The sequence below is a fragment of the Ips typographus genome, linkage group LG5, assembly GCF_016097725.1.
Source record: "Ips typographus isolate SLU linkage group LG5, UJ_Ityp_2.0, whole genome shotgun sequence".
Lineage (NCBI taxonomy): Eukaryota > Metazoa > Arthropoda > Insecta > Coleoptera > Curculionidae > Ips > Ips typographus.
In genome coordinates this window covers 13,647,882-13,670,000 of record NC_138426.1, presented here as the reverse complement: position 1 = coordinate 13,670,000, position 22,119 = coordinate 13,647,882, and the positions used below count along the sequence as shown (strand labels likewise).

The following is a 22,119-nucleotide window of genomic DNA, read 5'->3' as shown; positions in this document are numbered from 1 at the left end:
AACTTAATTCAATGCTTCTTACAAAAACCATTTTTTGATTGCTTTGGTTACTTTCGATTTAAATAAAATGTACGTTAAACTTTGGTTAAATTTTGTTTCTAGCTGAAATCCTTAATTTTTTGTTGCATTTAACGCCTTTGCAGTTTTGCTTTCAAACTTAATTTTTATTTTAGAGAATTCTGCAACGAAGAGATTTTATGTAGTTTTTAGAGGCTTTTGGTTTTTTCAATACATTTTTTTCCGGAAAGGTCATATTTGATTCAAATTAGTGCTAGAAGCATTTTTTGAAATGTCATTAGATTTATAGCAATTTTGTTATTCTAATCAGCTGGTTTATCTTTGTAATTTTGCTCACTTTTTAAAAATAATTTAAAGTTAAGAAATTAAGAATCAAAATAATTATCTAACATCAATTGGACAGTATAGAAACTAACAATGTAATTTGTTAAACATAATGAAAGTATCAACAACTCTGACACCTTAAGTAAACCACATTCACTACCATGAACATAATAAACATAATCTGAAAATCCATTTTCAAGTACTGCCAAGCACAAAGCTCCTAATCTTCGTGTTTAGTAAACATATACATTCATAAGGATACATTTGGGATTGAACAAAAGCAAACTCACCTTTGTAATGGCATCGTCTTAACTTTAAAAGAGCAGCAGCATCCACTCCGAACAACTGCTACTCGTTTTGTCGGTGTATTGCGTTACAAGAAACGGCATTCAGGGATATTTTAAAAGTTTAGTTATCGGTCCAGCTTATCTTTCGCATGCAAAAAGAGATTATCTTTTATGTTGGCTGAATCGTACAGATTATTGTTACGATTTGAAGGCCTCGGTTTGCGGTAGCGCGTTTCTTCGGAAATTTGATGGGACTCGACGATAAAGCAATTATTGGGTTTTTAATTGAATTTTCATTACTCGCAAATTTGCAACGTTTTGATGGAAAATTGTTAATTAGCAAGCTACAACTGCGATGCGTAATGTTTTTTGAACGTTTTTTGTTTTTTCTTTTAGGTTGATTTTGTTATTTACCTTTCACGTTGATTTTTGTTAGTGATCGTAGTATCTCATCATGTAATTTCACTGTCCTATTATTGTGAACGAACAAATCATAATTAAAATGCTCACTGACCATTTACACACTATACCCAATGTGACACAGACCTTAGCATACCATTTGATTGAAAACATGAGATTAACAATAAACCTAACAAAAAATTGGACGTAAATATGAAAATCTCAAAAATAGCAGAAAATCCAGAGTTGATATAATATAAAACAGCAAAATCTGCAAAAAACTGTACAGATTTTGTTGTTTAATATTATATCGTTTGAACTGCTATTAGTTCTGGAGATATTCGAAAAAAATAGGAAATTTTGGAAAAACGATATTTGAAATAATAGTTACCATTGGTTATTGCAACTCTTTTCTTCTGCCAAATGCCATAACAGTCAAAATTCCATCCATAAAAACTGATTTTACTTCATTTTAAGAGTATTTTGTTGTTTTACAGCTTTATGGAAAAACCTTTAACGGTTGTCTTATTTCAAAATAGACTAAAATTAAGTCAGACACATAGAACCACAAATAAATGGCAAAAATGCACTGGTCAAAGTATAAATTGCATTCGACCAAAGTCAAACTAATTTCGTTACTTTTCAAGGATGTTTCGCTATTTTGTACCTCTATGGGATTGAATTTGACAATTTCCAGGTTTAAAACAGCACAAATGACAGAGCTGTAATTGACAGCCAAATAACGACAAAATAATGTAATAGAAAGGTAAGTTAAGGTTTAAGAATGACACTATAGACCGAAACCATTTTTGTTTCTATTACACTGTTACGTCACAGCATTTGAATTTGATTTTTGCTATATATTGGTGGTGAGTAATGACTCACTGGAAGGTGATGGGTGTTAGTATGTATTCCAAACTAGGGAGTAATAAGCATATTATTAAACAGTCATAGTAAAACTAATTTTTCTAGTTGCTAATTGTTGTTAAACAGTCAATGGTAAATAGCTTTATCTGCTCTAGTCGATATTAACTAATTCAGACTTGTTTTTTGAATTAAATTATTACTTTTTAATGTCAAACTTTAAAATTATTGACTGAATACAAGATAGCGCCTCTCCGTCGGAATTCTATTCTGACACTTATCTTACTTCATTTTGTATGTACAGGGCGGTCCAGTTTTAAATGCCAATGATCCACTCTCCCATAGTCCATCAAAAAATAAGTTGACATGCTTTATGTCATTTTGCTGAAAAACGTTTCCTAAGGAAGATACACTCCTCCAAAATTTAGTTTAAAAAATCGGTTTTTTTTTTGCTACAACTCTCAGACCGTTTTTGGAGCAATTTTGATTAAATTGTAAACAAATACTTATAAAATTAATGCTCATTATGTGATGTGAATGACGTTTGTAAAACTTGTTAAGTGACGTAGATACATGTCTTAAATCCTTCGATTTGTGCAAGATAAGCATTCTAACACAAAATAATGTTTGAGCAAGGGTCCATAGCATATTATGAGTGAAATGAGTGGGAAATCAGTGGTTCTCAAACAGTTTTTGACATTTTAGCTTGCAGGGAAACCACCAGACTGATTTTCTACGCTAACATGGATATTTCCCAAAAATTTAAGTTTTTAAATTTCTTTGTTCAATTTAAAGAAAGATCGAAGTATCTCTTGTAAAACTTTGATTCAATTCTTTGAAAAATTCAATAAAAACTTTCCAATACAAATTATAAGTATTACTTTATTTTAGACATTTTTTAAGTAATAAGTACAGGTACTTCATTTAAAATATACTAGTTACTTTTGCACAAGTATTTCATTTTTTAAAAGTATTTCAGTAAACTACTTATTATTTTACTTCAAGTAGATTTTCTTCCGGGGACTGTATCTTTTTAAGTTTACAAAAATAACATAATGCATGTCAACTTATTATTTGATGGGCTATCGCATGATGAATTATTGACATTTAAAACTGGACCACCCTGTATAGGTAATCCATTTTCTTGTTACTTGTTAATAGTATTAGACAACATTTTTAAAAACGTCTTCTAATTGAACATGAAGAGTCACGATAATTGGCTGTATAGGCTTTTAAAATAAAAAGAGTTAGTAATAAATTCTAACTCAAAAAACACTAAAACCTAATGATACATTTTCCAGATTTTTATCATCTATTCTGATGAGATTGTTCTTTCCGACGGCAAAATCTAGCTTTATCCTGATTTGCGGGATAATCCCGGTTAATTTTTTCGGACAAAAGGAAATTAAAGCTACAACACCTAATACTGTTCAAATACACGTTCGGAATGGTTTTATTGATTCGGTCAAATTGAAGCAATCGCATTGCAATGAGATTAGGGTTTTAGACTAATTTAGGACGATTGGATTTAATCCCTACCATTGGGATGATTGACGTAAACTGATGAATCAATAATGACATTTAGTGGTGGTAGAGTTGAAGAATGGTTTCAAAAAGCGTTTTCCGTAATTAGTTTCAGTGCAAACAGTTGATCAATGTTAACCAACTTAAAATCCAATTAAGTGGGAATTGAACTAAAATCTCAGAGTTAATTAAACGGAGCGACAATCCACTTCCTCATATTCCTTTAATATTTTTTAATTTCATTCGACTCGTAATCAAAGAAGTGGGTAGCAATAGCAGTTTATTCAGCCTAATTTCTTTAGTGTTGACACCAATTTAAAGCTTTTTTACACCATGAAATTTTCGACGTCAGGCTTATTACTGTTGGCGGACCTTTGCGTTGATTTCTCATTACCATCTATCTCCCTAGTTTTTGGAGTCCATGTTGGATGCAACGGGGCTGCGATTGGTCGGTACAGGGGCGGCCCCGCCCTCGTGTCCGCCCATCCCTGGTAAAAAGGCAGCCCATTTAGATTAGTTAGTTCAAAACGGGCGATGGATTCGGATCGGTGTGACGACACTGCCAGTATTTTAAATTACGGGCTGGACGTCAAACCATTGAAAATGGTCGTCGGGAGTAGTTCCGGACCCAGACACACCATTGACAATATTTTGGGATTGCCCAGAAAAGACGATTCGCATCAGGAAAAAGGTTTACTGAATAACGACGAAAGTGCAGGTGAGTGCGCATAATCCACAAGCTGAATTTATGATGGAGTGTCATCTTTATGGTATTTTTAGTAATCCCCATCTAAGTAGAAAGTAATCCCAATTTTTTCTCTAACAGTTATTGATTTACCTTTGAAACTTTTCTGGTTAATGATAACTTTAACTGACAAATACTTAAACAATTATAAATTGCATAGTTTCTTCCATAATTTTGGATTGTATGATATTCCAGTATCTATTGCAGTATATCCATTTAATGTAATCCAACATTTTTAGTAACTCTTTAAACATACACGTAATGCCATAATTACCAAAACCAAACCATAAAATGCATTGTGGATTGGATAATTTAAGTATCCATCCACAGTCAAAATTGGATTGAAACATTTCACGTCGGTAATGGTCTTTTCCGTAGAAGAGTTATATGGTAATAATCAGAAATAAACCTTCCTTATATACAGATATATTATTTAACATCCTTGATGACTTTATATTCCAGTGGCGCAGTTTCAAAATTGTTAGTTTTTAGGTTTTTTATGGTAGAATTCAAGTGGTATCGATTTTTCTCTTTTAGCCAAAATAACTCCCTGTCAACTTCACGACTTTGATCTGATTTCTGGAATAGAGTCTTAGTATTTTAGACACTCCAGGATGTTACAGAACTGCATGCAAAAAACTAGACTTGCTTACTTTCTGGCAACTGTCAAAGTGGTAGGCTTCTTCAACATGTTCAATTTTTTCAAACGTTACCTGTAAATTAACTGTTCCTTGGAAAACCAGCCTTAAGTTCAATTTTTCGAGAGAATTCAGTTGTTATAATCCTTGGCAAATTCTTGCCTGTTTCAGTACCCTAATGACTCTTCAGCTTCTCTGTGCATTTCCTCAAGACTTTTGATGGTATTTCTGCTGACAGTACGATTTTAACTAAATATGTACTGGTAAACATCTGGTATTTGATTAGTAAATCATTTACAACTTAATCTTTGTACTGAATGAAACACGAATTTATTTTGATCATCATCAAAATTTACCCTCAAATTTTGTAAAACAACCCTTAAATGATTAAGAAGTCTTACCTGTTTCTATCATCCATCTTGTTTTTGGTGGTATTTTCTAAATAAAGTCGTATTATAGAAAAGAAAAAGTATTTCTTGATATATTAAAGTTCAAACTAAATTTTGTTTTAACAGAAAAGCTGTTATCTACACTTTACAGTTATACAATGTGAAAGCTTTCTAAAAGGCGCGACAGCAACTGTTAAGCATTAAATCGAGGGTTTACGCCAGAAAAACTTCGAATTGAATATATCAGCCGACAACAAAACAGGCCCTAATGGGCCGCCCCGTGCAGGGCTTTAGTATACGATATAATCTAGATTACCTGCACGATAAACACAGCAGTTATTGGAGTTAGTTAAGGGCTGCAATAATAGAAGTTTAAAAGCCGCCTCGGGGTTAGTTTGATATATCCTAGGAAATATCAGTTCAAGGAATTTTGAGTGGTAAAACGTCAGCTTTACCAAAAGGTTTGAACAGTTAAAAGAAACCTTTTTCCACAAATTAGAATTATTGATCTTTCGTTCGTTTTAGTATTCGTGAGCCCTAATTGCTCCGCATTAATAATAAACAAAGCAGATTTCAGATAAGGTCGGTAATTGTTAATAGCATTTTTGCATGCGGCCATTTATTCATAATTAGTGCTTAAATATCCATTTGCCAGTTACCGTTACGTAATAATATAGTCATTTATATTGAATTTAGGCCACATTCTCACATATCAAGTTAATCAACTGTTACGTTGTCTTGTAACCAACTCCATAATAAATTTAGATTAACTGTACAGTTAAAATTCAAAATCGAGTGTATTATACAAAAGGAAATTAGCCAAAATAATATTTGATAGAGGGTGCCCATTCTCGTCTGGCCGCATTGATTTTACGTTAATTATTGGTTTCGTGTGGATGTGTACCCTGACCAATCGTCTGTCCGTCGTTCTGATGGCGGACATCGACATTAAAGCCCTTTTGTGTCCACTAATAAACGTCGGCACTGTGTATGTTGTAACTTATTGGAAGGCTTATTAGACGTGCTGAGTTTGCTTAACTAATCACAGCTATGACCAGTTAAGCAAGGTGACGATTGTTGATATAAGGACACTTAAGTATTTCTTATTAAAACATCTAAATACACAAGCTTGCACTGATAATAATTATTGTAGTATCTAATGTACAGGTGTGGTAAATCCAAAAGCGACCATAGGAAAACCGTGTAACGGACAGAGAAACGTAGGTAATTGCATGCGCGGGAGAAAGACAGAAAACGGAAAAAATATCAAGTAGGCCATATATTTAGCGCGCTGTTGCCAAAGTAAGTTTGTCGAGGGTATTGAATACTTACGGCGTTTGACAACAGCGCGCTAAAAATATGGCCTACTTGATATTTTTTTCACTTTCTGTCTTTCTCCCGCGCATGCAATTACCTACGTTTCTCTGTCCGTTACACGGTTTTCCTATGGTCGCTTTTGGATTTACCACACCTGTATAGTGAAATATACAAATTATCTATTGGCGTTTTAATATAAATAATACGGCCGATTTGTAGACAATTTTCTATTTACCTGATGGTTAGATTGACAATGTTATTGACAACCTTCTAAAAAGTGCCCCAGAGTCCTCTACAAGTGTCTTAAACTTTCAGAACTGTTTTTAAGTTGCCAGAGGCCTCTAAGACTAACTTGAAAGTTCCATAGATTTTTCTAGACATAGACATTCTAAAAGCTACTGAAAAGTACCAGAGTCCTCTACAAGTGTCTTAAACCTTGTCCTATTTGTTTTAAATTGCTAGAGGCCACCTAAAACGTGTTTTTTTTGGGTTTATTTGGTCCCAAATAGTGGGAAACAGAAAATCATAAAATTGAACTTTTTCAGTTTTTTCCAAAATTTGGCCTATATTTTAGCATCAAGGAGCAGAAATTTTGTTTTTGTGAGGTTCAATAAGGAAAGAAGCCAACCCACGATTTTGGTTGGGTTGCCCAACTCAATTAGGCCGTGTTAAGCCAATTTTTACCCATTTCAAGGATTTTTTCGAATTTTTTCAAGATATCTCAAAATTTTTATTTTTTAATCGGACCTGGATTTAACTAAAAACATGAACTTTAACGATTTTTACCGATTTTGGAATTTTTTCTTAACTTGGAATCTTTTTTCAATAACTATTAGTTTACGTCAACAAAAGGAAAAATTAAAAAGAGAGATTGCCACATAGAACCACTAATATAATATTACATTTACAGGTAATATATTAAGTTGCTGTAGTTCTTCTTCTTCTTCTTATTCACATTTAAGATCTCGAAAATTCGAAGATCGACCGAAAATTTGCAAAATAAAATATGTTTTGTGCTAAATTTACGATAGTTTTTGATATTCGAGCAAAGTCCATTGGTGTCGGGTAATTTTTTTCTATTTACTATGGACCTTCCTGCGCCCTTTTGACCGGGCTTGGTCAAAAAAGAAAATTATTAAGTTATCTTAAACGAATCTCTAAAAAACGCTTACATTAGATAAAAATTGGCCTAAAACTAACTAATTTAAGTGGGTTATGGGTTAGGCAACCCCACCGAAATCTTGGGTTAGCTTCTTTTAAGGTCTCCTGACCCTCCTAGAGTTGACATTAACCAAAATACCTAAAATTTGTTGTCCTTGCTAAAATATAGGGCAAATTTTGGCAAAAAAGATACATTTTCCCATTTTTCTAACCTTATTCCAATTTTCCAAGAGCTGCTTTCCACTATTTGGGTCTCAAGGAACCTAAAAAATCACTTTTAGCCAATGAGACCAAAAATGACCCACAAACTTCGTTACATAATGTTATTTACCTGTTTAGTAAGTTAGGAAGAAGTGGGTTTGGCAGTATTGGTGGTTTTGGTACTTGGGTAACTCAAAAGGTTCCAGAGATGAGTAATGGCGGACATTTTGGCCCATCAGTGCGTTTTAAATCCTACTATTTGCAAGTCTTCACACTATCAAAAAAGGAAAAGTTGGTAATGTTGACTGTTGATGGTTATTTAATTTTGCCAATTTTCTTCTCTGTTGCAGAGCAGAGCGAATGTAACGTCACAATGACGAAATTTGACAGTTGATTAAATTATGGTTTAAACAAATTACGTCATTGTGACGTCACATTCGCTCTAGTCACTCCATCGAGTTATTTATTCCACGTCTATGTAGCATATATTTGAACCACTCTGTATATTATTGTTACACCACCTCGAGTATCAAAACTAATTTTGAATCAGGAGAAACTTTTACTTTCTTCTCTGTTATATACAGAGCGATCTCCATCAACTTTATAGATTTTAAATTTCTTATTAATAAAATGAAGAAACAATTTTAGAATTTTGTTAACTTATAATATGTGTGTTTAAGTCAACATTTTTTGTTCAAAAAACACGTAATTAAAGTCCGCTTTCCCAACATTGGCTGACCCCAACAAGGATAGCTTAGATAAGTTCAGTTTAGATTGTGTTATTTTGCACCTGATCCGTCACATTCAAACTTCAACTTAGTCTATAAGTTGTAATCGACTTGGAACTGTCCGGGAAACAACGTAATTAATATGCAAAAATGGGACGTCAAACAGAAAACCCTACAATACTAGGTCTGTTCGTAGAGGCAATTTCAAACTGGTTTCTAACTAATAATCGGAAAATGGTTGAATGCTCACGTGACAAGTGCCTTAAACCTTCCTAGAAATGTTTTAAATTGCCAGAGGCCTCTAGAACCATCTTAAAAGTTTCATAAACCTCTAATTGTTCTTGACAACCTTCTAAAAAGTACCAGAATCCTTTACAAGTGTCTTAAAACTTGTCAGATTTGTTTTAAATTGCCAGAGGCCTCTAGGACCATCTTGATAGTGTCATAGACCTCTAAATGTTACTGACAACCTTCTAAATAATATGCTAGATTCATCTACAAGTGTCTTAAACCTTACCATAATAGTATTAATTTGCCAGAAGCCTCTAGAACTGTCTTGAAAGTTTCATAGACCTCCAACTGTTCTTGTCAACCTTCTGAAAAGTCCCAGATTCCTCTACAAGTGTCTTAAACCTTGTCGTAGCTGTTTTAAATTGCCAGAGGCCTCTAGGACCATCTTGAAAGTCCCATAGACCTCTAAATGTTACTGACAACCTCCTAAAAAGTGTCAGAATCCTCTACAAGTGTCTTAGATCTTCCTATAATTGTTTTAAATTGTCAAAGCCTTAACTTATTCCCAACCATGTGATTACTCACAATATTTTTTTTGCTCAGAACAAATTTAAATTTACCTAAAATATGTCATAGATGATTGAGACTTTTGGGACAAAAATCAATTTGGGAGCAGGGGCAGAAAAAGTTCCCCATGAACGTAACAAGGGGATACTTAGTGATAATATGTTTATTTGCAGGCGAGGGAAGCTGTAACTCGAATGACGGCGTGTCGGATTTGCGATACGGAAAGATTGGAGGAAGCGGTTCTGAAGACGAGGGCACGGCCAATAATTCCGGTTTATCGGAGAGTGATGGCTGTAAAAAGAAACATCGACGGAACCGAACTACATTCACAACCTATCAGCTGCACGAGCTGGAGCGGGCGTTTGAGAAAAGCCACTACCCCGACGTTTATAGTCGGGAAGAGCTTGCGATGAAAGTCAATTTGCCTGAAGTTAGGGTGCAGGTATGTCTATTTTCCATGCTGTTGTCCTCCCCTTTTATTCCTGACGAATTGATTTAGTATTCAACGACACAACTTTACAATAGCACCAACTAACCCAAGAGACCTCGTGTTTTTTCGACTAAATTTGAAGATTTACCCTGAGTTAATCAGCATCTTCAATAGAGCTGATTGAGACAAAACAAACCTCGTCAGGATAACCCACTTTGTAATACACGTTAAAAAGAGCCTGTGAATAATAGAAGAAGTAATATTTCTAAAACAAAAATAAAGTAATTATAATTTTTAACCTCTAAAAATTGGACCAGTAATTTTTAAAAGCTATTGATAAACAAAAACAAATCTAAAGTCATTATGGTTCAATTTTACTTGAAGCAAGTTATAGTAAAGGCATTTTCCGTAATCAAAATAACCTCCGTTAACATCCATACAATAATACAAGCGACTTTGGAAGAGTTCGCGAACATTTGTGAGGACCTGCGGTGTCAGTTGTCGGCATTCATGTATTATTTTTGGGACACACCTCGCTTTGACCCTAAATTACTCCCTTATTTGACAAGTTACGTCAAAATGTCATAGAAAACAAAAGATAGAGCAGATTTCAAGCTTTCTAAAAATGTCCCCCCATGAGCTGCTTGATAACACCGTTTGGACGCTAGAAGGCGTCAAAATTATTTCACCCTAAAATCACATATTTTGGGACACACCTCGCTTTAACTCTAAATTACTCCCTTATTTGACAAGTTACGTCAAAATGTCATAGAAAACAAAAGATAGAGCAGATTTCAAGCTTTCTAAAAATGTCCCCCCATGAGCTGATTGATAACACCGTTTGGACGCTAGAAGGCGTCAAAATTATTTCACCCTAAAATCACATATTTTGGGACACACCTCGCTTTAACTCTAAATTACTCCCTTATTTGACAAGTTACCTCAAAATGTCATAGAAAACAAAAGATAGAGCAGATTTCAAGCTTTCTAAAAATGTCCCCCCATGAGCTGATTGATAACACCGTTTGGACGCTAGAAGGCGTCAAAATTATTTCACCCTAAAATCACATATTTTGGGACACACCTCGCTTTAACTCTAAATTACTCCCTTATTTGACAAGTTACCTCAAAATGTCATAGAAAACAAAAGATATAGCAGATTTCAAGCTTTCTAAAAATGCCCCCCCCATGAGCTGATTGATAACACCGTTGGGACGCTAGAAAGCGTCAAAATTATTTCACCTTAAAATCACATATTTTGGGACACACCTCGCTTTGACCCTAAATTACTCCCTTATTTGACAAGATACGTCAAAATGTCATAGAAAACAAAAGATAGAGCAGATTTCAAGCTTTCTAAAAATGTCCCTCCATGAGCTGATTGATAACACCGTTTGGCCACTAGAGGGCATCAAATTTCCTTTACCATAATATCACATATTATATTGTAAATATTTTTTAGTCAGATTTCATGTCCCTTAATCCGGCCGAGTTCCTGGCGAAGAAATTTTACCCAATTAACACAGACAGTTAAAATGTTAAATTTTAGATCTAACTTTGTTAGTTTTTGAGATATCAAAAAACCGACTGCATCAGAGTCTTTTCCGGGAAATTTTAACATAAAATGACACCGAGACGTCAATTGTAACTTGACAAATAAAAAAGTTGGATTTTTTGACAGTTCGAGGCCGCCATTTTGAATTTTCTGTCAAAACATTGACTTGCACCTCATTTTACAGCAAATTTCACGTAGTTTCAAGAAATGACAGACAAAATGGCGTTTCAGGCCGCCATTTTGAATTTTCTGTCAAAATATTGACTTGTACCTACCTCATTTTAAAGGAAATCTCACGTAGTTTTCAAGAAATTACTGACAAAAAGCGTTCCAGGCCGCCATTTTGAATTTTCTGTCAAAATATTGACTTGCACCTCATTTTAAAGGAAATTTCACGTAGTTTCAAGAAATGACAGTCAAAATGGCGTTCCAGGCCGCCATTTTGAATTTTCTGTCAAAATATTGACTTGTACCTCATTTTAAAGGAAATCTCACGTAGTTTTCAAGAAATTACTGACAAAAAGCGTTCCAGGCCGCCATTTTGAATTTTCTGTCAAAATATTGACTTGCACCTCATTTTAAAGGAAATTTCACGTAGTTTCAAGAAATGACAGTCAAAATGGCGTTCCAGCCCGCCATTTTGAATTTAAAAAAAAATAGACCTTAATAACATATTGTAATATGAATTGCTGTTTTAAATTCACTGCTAAATAAAAAAGATGTGAAAAATGTACTCCATTACAGTATTACATTTTGGTATCCACTACAATTTGCTATAGCAATTGGCTCGATTGAAAAGCAATAAATTCTCTATATTTCCGTGATAAAGTGCGATAAACCAAACGGATATATCACGGGAATAAAAGTGAATTTTTCATGCTAACATAATAATTTAGCATCGCGAATATGGCGTCATCCCCTCGTTTCTAACCTAGATTTTTCTATGAATATATTTTTGGAGGGTGATCTTTTTATAAACCACACGATTTTTCGCATAAAATCGATACTTTACGTGGTGTAAAAACGTTCTGGATCGTCCTGGTCGTGTTTGTGTGTAAATTGATTTTCATTAGCTCAATTAGAGGAACGCGACCTTGATTAAGTGTTGCGTTTAAAGGGCGTTTGCGTGCGGAGCCCGGCACCGTTATTATACACGACATTTCGAATTATTTTATCAGCAGGTAAGATGCACGAGGACCCTTATTTCCTACTATTTATTAGCAATCACGTGCGTAAGCCTTTTCTTACCCCGTGCCAGTCTTCGTGATCGCATTAATTATGCGCAAACCACCCTCGCATGTCGGGCTCGGTAATAGTTCCAACGCGACCAATTTAATGCTTCAGTATATTGTTGGTTTACTACCAAATCGTTAGGACCCCGTAATGCAAGATAAATTAATTTTATTGCCAACTAAGCAGTTCGAGATTGTTGTCTGGCGTTTACACGCAATGTCACATGAACTAGGCGCGCGACTATTATTTCCCACAAACTTTCCCCCATATTTAATTCCCTTAATAATGATATTTCTTTCCACCAACTTTAAACGACTACGTTCCAACTTTATACATTTATTTTAATGCCTTTTTACTTTTGAAAACAAAAATTCACGAGCCGTAACCCAATCACATACCAGCAGAGAAGAAGCACCTAACGACATCTAGATTAAACTTTAAAGAATAATCCCAAAAATTCATGTCAACATAAACTTCAATAAAACTATATTAATTAAGTTTTAAGGGCTTTTCGAAAATGATTCTAAAAGCTTCTGAAATTTTAAAACATTTCTGGAAGGTTTAGAACATTTTTAGACTGCTCTGTTTTATTAGGGTTTAGAGCTTCTCGCATTTATAAATTAATACTAAAGGCTTGAAGAAATTTTAAAAAATTTGGCAGGTTAAGGACAGAAGTTTTCTGTAGCATTACAAAACAGCATTTAAACGGTTCTGACTGAGAGGCCTATAACACTATTTTTTGTAGTATTTAGAGTCCTCTAGCGTTTCCGATATGACTCTAAAAGGCTCCGGAAATTTAAATCATTTTCGGAAGGTTTAAGACACTTATTTAACACTTGGGAGGTACTATTTAGAAGCCTCTGTCATTTAGAAAATTATACTAGAAGCCTCTGGCAGTTCTAAAAAATGTTTAAAAAGTTAAGGTCTCTTGTAGAACCTTCTGAATTTTTTTGAGAGGGTTGCAAGCCTTTGGCACTGTTTGGATGTTTACTTGAAAGGTTTAAACTGCTCTCGTAATAGTTTTTAGTAGAATTTACAGGCCTCTCCCATTTACAAAATGATTCTAAAAGATTCTAGCAATTATAAAGAAAAGAAGTTTAAAAACACTGATGGAGACTTCTGGCAAATTTTTGGGTGGTTTTCTTTAGTATTTAGAAGCTTCTGACATATACAAAGTGATTCTCTAGGACCCTGGCAGCCTTTTGGAGAAAATCAGTGGAATTTAAACGCTTAGGACAGGTTTAAAAAACTCTTGAAAGGTTTAGGGCACTTATAGAGGTCTATAACACTTTTTGGGAAGTTTTTGTAGTACATATTTCGAAAGCTCTGGTAATTTAAATCTTTTTCGGAAGGTTTAAGACACTCCTTTGACACTTAAGAGGTACTATTTAGAAGCCTCTGTCATTTAGAAAATGATACTAGAAGCCTCTGGCAGTTCTAAAAAATTTTTGGAAAGTTAAGAACTCTTGTAGAACCTTCTGAAATTTTTGAGAAGGTTGCAAGCCTTTGGCACTGTTTGGATGTTTACTTGAAAGCTTTAAACTGCTCTAGTAATGGTTTTTAGTAGGATTTAGAGGCCTCTCCCATTTACAGAATGATTCTAAAAGCTTCTAGCAATTTTAAAGAAAAGAAATTTAAAAACACTGATGGAGACTTCTGGCAAATTATTGAGTGGTTTTCTTTAGTATTTAGAAGCTTCTGACAAATACAAATGATTCTGATTTAAACCTTGACAGTTACAAATTCCAATTTTTTTAGGGTCACGTGACTGTTTTTTTCAATTTGAATTTTGACAACTTAAATTAACCGTTCCGCAATATTTTCAAGTTCAAAACAGTCTTACTTGGGGTCACGTGACTGCTTTAATAATTTTTAAAACTCAATTTTTCAATATGATCTTTGACAATTTCAATTTGACGTCCCAGATAATTTTTAAATTCAAAACTGTATTTATTAGAGTCAAGTAACTGTTTTGACTATTTTTTAAACATCCTTTTTTATTATTTTATCCTGTTGACGTTTAGTTACACATTCAATTTTTTCAGGGTCACGTGATCGTTTTATTTAATTTGAATTTTGACAACTTAAATTAACCGTTCCGCAATATTTTCAAGTTCAAAACAGCCTTACTTGGGGTCACGTGACTGCTTTAATAATTTTAAAACTCAATTTTTCAATATGTACTTTGACAATTTCAATTTGACGTCCCAGATAATTTTTAAATTCAAAACTGTATTTATTAGAGTCAAGTAACTGTTTTGACTATTTTTTAAACATCCTTTTTTATCATTTTATCCTATTGACGTTTAAACTTTGACAGTTACAAATTCAATTTTGTCAGGGTCACGTGATTGTTTTATTTAATTTGAATTTTGAAATTTGAATATTTTCAAGTTCAAAACAGCTTTACTTGGCTGTTAAACGCTTATGACAGGTTTAAAAAACTCTTGACAGGTTTAGGACACTTGTAGAGGCCTATGACACTTCTTGGGAAGTTTTTTGTAGTATTTCGAGGCATCTAGAGTTTCCAACATGACTCTAAAAAGCTCTGGTAATTTAAATCATTTTTGGAAGGTTTAAGACACTTGTAGGAGCTTTCCTGGAAGGTTTTCTATACTATTTAGAACCCTCTGTAATTCAGAAAATGATTTTAAAGAAATCTGGCAATTCTAAAAAATTCATAGAAAGTTTAGAAATTTTTTGAGAGAGTTGCAGTAGCTTATTGGTCTTCAGACACTGTTTGGTATTGTTTAGAAGCCTTTGGCATTTCCAAAATGGTTTTAAAACACCTGTGAAGGCATTTGCAAATTTTCAACATGCTTTCTGTAAATGGTGAGGTTTTGTTTTTTGTTTATCAATCCCAATCCTCTGACCGGTTTCGCCGTATTAAATGCTTTCTATGCTTTCTGTATTTTTCAGAAAATTCTGGCAGTTCTAAAAAAACTAGAAACGTTTAGGGCATCAGTAGAATCTCTTGGCACTTTTTAGGAGGTTTTCTGTTACATTTGAAGGCCTCTAGCATTTCCGAGATTATTCTTAGATCCTCTGGCAATTTGAAAAATATCTTGGATGGTTTAAGATACTTATAGAAGCTTTCTTGGAAAGTTTTTTATACTATTTAGAACCCTCTGTAATTCAGAAGATAATTCTAAAACGATCTGGCAATTCTAAAAAATTCTTAGAAGGTTCAGAACTTTTGCAGAAACCTCTGAAATTTCTTGGGAGAGTTGCAGTAGCTTATTGAAGCCTTCAAGCACTGTTTCGTACTGTTTAGAAGCTTTTGGCATTTCCAAAACGGTTCTAAGATTCTCTGGCAGTTTAAAAACATTCTTAAAAAGTTTTGAGTACCTGTAGAAGAGGCATTTAGCATCTTCTGATAAGTTTTCTTTAGTATTTAGAAGGCTCGGGCATTTACAGAATGATTCTGGAGGGCTCTGGTAGTTTTAAAAAAATTCTTGACAGGTTTAAGAAACCTATAAGAGCTTTTGGGAGGGTTCCAGTAGTATTTAGATGCCATTTTACAAAAAAATCTTGAAATGGCTCTGAAAATTGAAAAAAAGCTTTCAGGCATTTGCAATTTTAGGATGTTTTCTGTATTTTTCAGAAACTTGTGGCATTTCTAAATAAAACTAGAAACGTTTAGGGCACCAGTAGAGCCTCTAGGCACTTTATAGGAGGCTTTCTGTTATATTTGAAAGCCTCTAGCATTTCCGAGATTATTCTTAAAACCCTGGCAATTTAAAAACTATCTTGGATGGTTTAAGATACTTGTAGAAATTCTTTTGGTATATTTTTTCAGTTTTTGGGAAATATTCAGTATAACTAAAATTCTTAAAAGCTTTAGAGTAAATATCAATGGTAAAATAGAGAACAAACCAGGAAAAAAGGAAAACACACGGTAAAAATTGATAAACCAAAATATGTAGTGACAAAAGAAACAAAAACGGACAAGAGCAATATCATAGCACATAGCAATCAATTACATAAACTTGTAAATTGCTGCTGAAACACTTTTCTTTGTAAAACATACTAATTTAAAATTTGTTTTGAGCTTGCACGGAACTTGTAGCTATCAAAGTGATTAGGGCTAGGAATTTTCAAATACATCTGTACTACCTATGTAATTTACTCGATCTAGATTAGGTTTTCAACACTGCCTTCGGTATTGGAATAATACTTTATTTGTCGTCGTAAAAGTAACGTTAGTTTCCACGGGGTACATTACGGTCGTGCTTATAAAATGCAGGGTAAATTAATTTTATTGGCAACTAAGCAGTCGCGATTCCTATCTCAAGTTAACACGCAGAGCGCATGAAAAGTCGTGCGACTGTTGTATTAATTAAAATTTCCTCTTTGTTTATTTCACCGAATAATGATATTCCGGCCAGTTTTACTAGTGTGTTCGGGGCTTAATTTGATTATTTTATTAAGCGCAAGGTTAGGTTTTGGTAGTTAATTCATGCATAGTTCAGTCACCGATCTTAAATCCGATTAGACGAGAATTTACGTTGTAGTACGTTGCTTAAATGCTGATTGAATGTTTCTTTTTTCTCAGTAAAGTAGTTTTGTTATATACTTTAAATTTATCTTTTTTTTTATATTAAGTGAGTTTGTGTTAAATGAAATTTGAATTGAAAAAAGTTAAAACTTTAGAAGAATGATGGTTCTGCAATGAATAGAGGCAGTTAACAAAACGGAAAACAAAAAGGTTGTTTGCTCACGACTGCGAAAATAATTACCCATCCGCAAACTTAATAATCTGGTAAACGTTCCATTATGCACGCTGTACCGTTCAGACCGAAATAAATTGTATGCCCGTAACAGTCTTATTAAAATCTTGATTAATAACCACTAAATTGAGTGTTAAATTCATTACACAAAGTGAATAAATTGAAGATTAATTAACCATTGATAATTTAAACTCGCTAGTCCGTGGCTTAATGAGGTTAAAATTTGCATTTGAGGACGGAAAGCACTTTAGCGAGCACAAACACAATTAGGAGGGGCGACGCAATCGCCGCCGCTTAGAAAAATATTAAAAGCGAAACATTATTGGTGCCTTCATATCCAACGAAATTTGATTTTTAGTCATTAGGAAACGCTCCAAGAATATCGTTAAGGCAATCATCCGCTCTACATTTTTAAATTATCCACGTAAAATGGCTTTTTAACTGGCTAAATTCCGTCAGCGCACTTTCTCGCTGCTCTATTACGCTTTATTTAAATTTGTTATCGAAAGAGATGGGGAGAGATGATTATTAAAAAAAAGGTCAATAATAATTATCAAATAAATTCAGGCAGAGTGTATAATAACTAACTATTATACACTTTTTAAAACATTAATTAATTACAACAGGGATAGATATTTGAAATTGTAGAGTTTTGGAGTAAATGTCAACTGGCATATTTTAAATGGGACACCCTGTAAATTTTTGCACATACGAATCGTATACTTATCTTTATCCGTTTCTGAGATATTTATTATTTCATGTGAAATTTCACATTTTCAAACAATTTTAATTTAACACATTTTAGAAAATGTATTAATCTTGGCTTCTGTATTTTGCTGTATTAAACAAGGTTTGTTCTAAAAATTGGTGCAGAAAAACGTCGAAAATAATTATACAGTGTGGTCAATAATTGGTCTCCAAAGAGTTCTAAAAAGAGCAGGAAATCAAATTGAAAATTTTGACAAAAAAATGCTACAAAATGTGCCAAAACTCCGCCTCTCTAGCTCTTCATGTTACCGAGATACTAAATTTCAAAAAATAGTAGTAAAAAAGACCCCTAAAATCCAAAAAACATTTTAAAGCGCCCTTTTTTGTACTTATTTTACCTCATTTAAGGTCCTTTGGTATAAATATGCCCTTTGCTGTGCGTTGGAACCCTCCTGGAGTAAATGAAAAAAATTGATAAAATTGCCCCTTTTGCAAAAATGGCATTTTTTAAATTTTTGAATCATTGTAACTTTTTTATTTGAACTCTTATAGATTTCACTAACACGCCATTAGAAAGAGGATAAAAAATACTACAAAATGCGCCAAAACTGGACTCTCTAGCCTTTTATGTTACCGAGATATTAAATTTCAAAAAGTAGTAAAAAAAGGCCCCTAATACCCCCCCATTCTTTCAAATTTTTTAAAAAATGAAAAATTTGAAAGTGCCTTTTTGTACTTATTTCACCTAATTTAAGGTCCTTTGGTATAAATATGCCCTTTGCTGTGCGTTGGAACCCTCCTGGAGTAAATGAAAAAAATTGATAAAATTGCCCCTTTTGCAAAAATGGCATTTTTTAAATTTTTGAATCATTGTAACTTTTTTATTTGAACTCTTATAGATTTCACTAACACGCCATTAGAAAGAGGATAAAAAATACTACAAAATGCGCCAAAACTGGACTCTCTAGCCTTTTATGTTACCGAGATATTAAATTTCAAAAAGTAGTAAAAAAAGGCCCCTAATACCCCCCCATTCTTTCAAATTTTTTAAAAAATGAAAAATTTGAAAGTGCCTTTTTGTACTTATTTCACCTAATTTAAGGTCCTTTGGTATAAATATGCCCTTTGCTGTGCATTGGAACCCTCATGGAGCAAAATAAAAAATTGCCAAAATGGCACTTTTTGCAAAAATGTCATTTTTTTAATTTTTGAATGATTGTAACTTTTTTATTTGAACTCTTATAAATTTCAGTAAAACGCCATTATAAAAAGGATAAAAAATACTACAAAATGAGCCAAAACTGGCCTCTCTAGCTCTTCACGTTACCGAGATATTAAATTTCAAAAAGTAGTAAAAAAGCACTCAAACACCCCCCCATTCTTTCGATTTTTTTGAAAAACAAAAAATTTAAAGTGCTTTTTTTGTACTTATTTCACCTAATTTAAGGTCATTTGGCATAAATATGATTTTTGCTGTGCATTGGAACCCTCCTGGAGCAAAATAAAAAATTGCCAAAATTGCACTTTTTGCAAAAATGACATTTTTTCAATTTTTGAATGATTGTAACTTTTTTATTTCAACTCTTATAAATTTCACTTAAACGCCATTAGAAAGAGGATACAAAATACTACAAAATGAGCCGAAACTGGCCTCTCTAGCTCTTCACGTTACCGAGATATTGAATTTCAAAAAGTAGTAAAAAAAGCACTCAAATACCCCCCCATTCTTTCGATTTTTTTGAAAAATAAAAAATTTAAAGTGCATTTTTTGTACTTATTTCACCTAATTTAAGGTCCTTTGGTATAAATATGCCCTTTGCTGTGCATTGGAACCCTCATGGAGCAAAATAAAAAATTGCCAAAATGGCACTTTTTGCAAAAATGTCATTTTTTTAATTTTTGAATGATTGTAACTTTTTTATTTGAACTCTTATAAATTTCAGTAAAACGCCATTATAAAAAGGATAAAAAATACTACAAAATGAGCCAAAACTGGCCTCTCTAGCTCTTCACGTTACCGAGATATTGAATTTCAAAAAGTAGTAAAAAAAGCACTCAAATACCCCCCCATTCTTTCGATTTTTTTGAAAAATAAAAAATTTAAAGTTTTTTTTTGAACTTATTTCACCTAATTTAAGGTCCTTTGATATAAATATGCCCTTTCCTGTTCATTGGAACCCTCCTGGAGCAAAATAGAAAATTGCCAAAATTGCACTTTTTTCAAAAACGGCATTTTTTCAATTTTTGAATCATTGTAACTTTTTTATTTGAACTCTTATAGATTTCACTAACACGCCATTAGAAAGAGGATAAAAAATACTACAAAATGCGCCAAAACTCGTCTCTCTGGCTTTTTATGTTACCGAGATATTGAGTTTCAAAAAGTTATAAGAATCAATAATTTTATATGTCATATAAATTGTCTTTTTTAAATTACTTCATATATTTAAATTATAACTCTCCTAGAAAACTGTCTTCAATTATTAGATCATAATAAACTTTTAATGATTCGTTTGGATGGCTCGCTCTGTATATTTATTTACTTTCCTGTAATCATGGTGGTTATAAGCTGAGTCACTTTAGAGTGATCTAAGATTTAAAAGTCACGTTAGTAATCATAAGAGACTAAAATTATTTTTTGTTCTCCTCTTTCTGGAAACCTTGAATTTAGTTTATATGTATTTACTAACAAAATTTAGCATCTTCGAAAAATATGGATATACAAGATTTGAAAAATACATATAAAACGAAAACGATTTAATTTGCCACCATTTTAAGAACAAAACTTCACATAAACGCCATTCCCGATGTTTAACTTACTTAATAAATTTCTATGTTCTCTAATTTTTTGGTTAAATGGCCAAAAATCACTCTCTAAATAGTATATTCTTCAACAAGTTCAAATTTCTTGCCTGGCATCTTTGAAAACCTTATTACATTAAAGCTTGTTCTACATGTGCAGAAATGACGTAAATCTTTGCTCAGTGGGTAGTTTGTGTTTGGTCAAAAAAGCATGGCATGGTGTTCCTGAAATATTTAAAATTATTATAATAAACGTTGTGATGAAACATCTGTCGTAACGTTGTTTACAAGAAGAAGTAAACCAAACGAAACAAACGTAAGATATTTTTTAGTCGTGTTGTTTAAAAAGGTAGAAAAATAGCAATCATTCTTAGGACGGTGAGACGGGGGTCGTTTAAGATTAGGGATCAACATCACCGCACCCAATATAAATGGTAAAATTTGACACGGATCGCATTACTAAATGAACATGTAAGTGTGAGAACCGGGACACATGGAAAGCAACCGTCCGGAAAATTCGTTTGTCGGAGAAAATAGACCCCGGTTTTTGTAAGACAAATGATGTGGGGTGATGTGTATCCATACTAATATACCCCTTGTGCCGTTTTTCGCAAGGCTTATTGGGCTGTAAACAATTAGCCGTCGTTTATGGCATTCTAAGGGGGCGGTTTTCCTCGCACTTTTCTACCCGATTAGGCCATTCGATTATGGTGTTACGCTTCAAATTAGAGTCGTTAACTTCGCATCCAAATACTATTACCGACCTAATGATTTGCTACGATGCTTTCTATGTTTTATTCCAGATTATTTCCTTTCTATCAATTTTGACCAATCGCTATCAAGAATTAGTAAATTTTAAGTGGAAAAATCACTTAACAACTGTCAACTTAGCTGTCAGCAGTTTTTCCGGAAAAAAAATCGAAAAAATTGCACACTCCTCACAGCAACATAAAGAATTGTTTTAATTAAAATAAAATGTTAATTTAACTCAGGAAATAATCTTCCCAAATATCCCTCGTACATCTAATTTTTCCCCCGATTATTTCCTTCATTGTACCAGCAGCCAATCAAATTCCGAGAACCTTTCTAGTTCCACCAATGGAAACCGTTTTATACTGATTAAATCCCTGGCTGCTACCTTTTTCGAATACGTTTTTTGAAGAAAATTTGATATTAAACGAAACGGGATTTAGACACTTATAAAATTTAAGTTATCTTCTTCAATATTAACAATTAATAAATCACTGTAACGTAGTTTTCATTAAATA

General features: G+C 33.3%; 1 protein-coding gene across 2 annotated transcripts in view; it reads left to right on the top strand.

Annotated features, from left to right (window-relative positions):
- Window positions 1–22,119, top strand: part of LOC145729704 (retinal homeobox protein Rx1-like) — a 41,337-nt gene that overhangs the window by 11,222 nt on the left and 7,996 nt on the right. For both annotated transcript variants that reach the window (XM_081980564.1, XM_081980563.1), the window contains exons 3-4: window positions 3,826–4,134; window positions 9,567–9,835. In XM_081980564.1, the coding sequence (XP_081836690.1) occupies window positions 3,951–4,134; window positions 9,567–9,835 (453 nt within the window). In that variant the 5' untranslated portion in view covers window positions 3,826–3,950. The remainder of the gene's footprint in view (window positions 1–3,825; window positions 4,135–9,566; window positions 9,836–22,119) is intronic.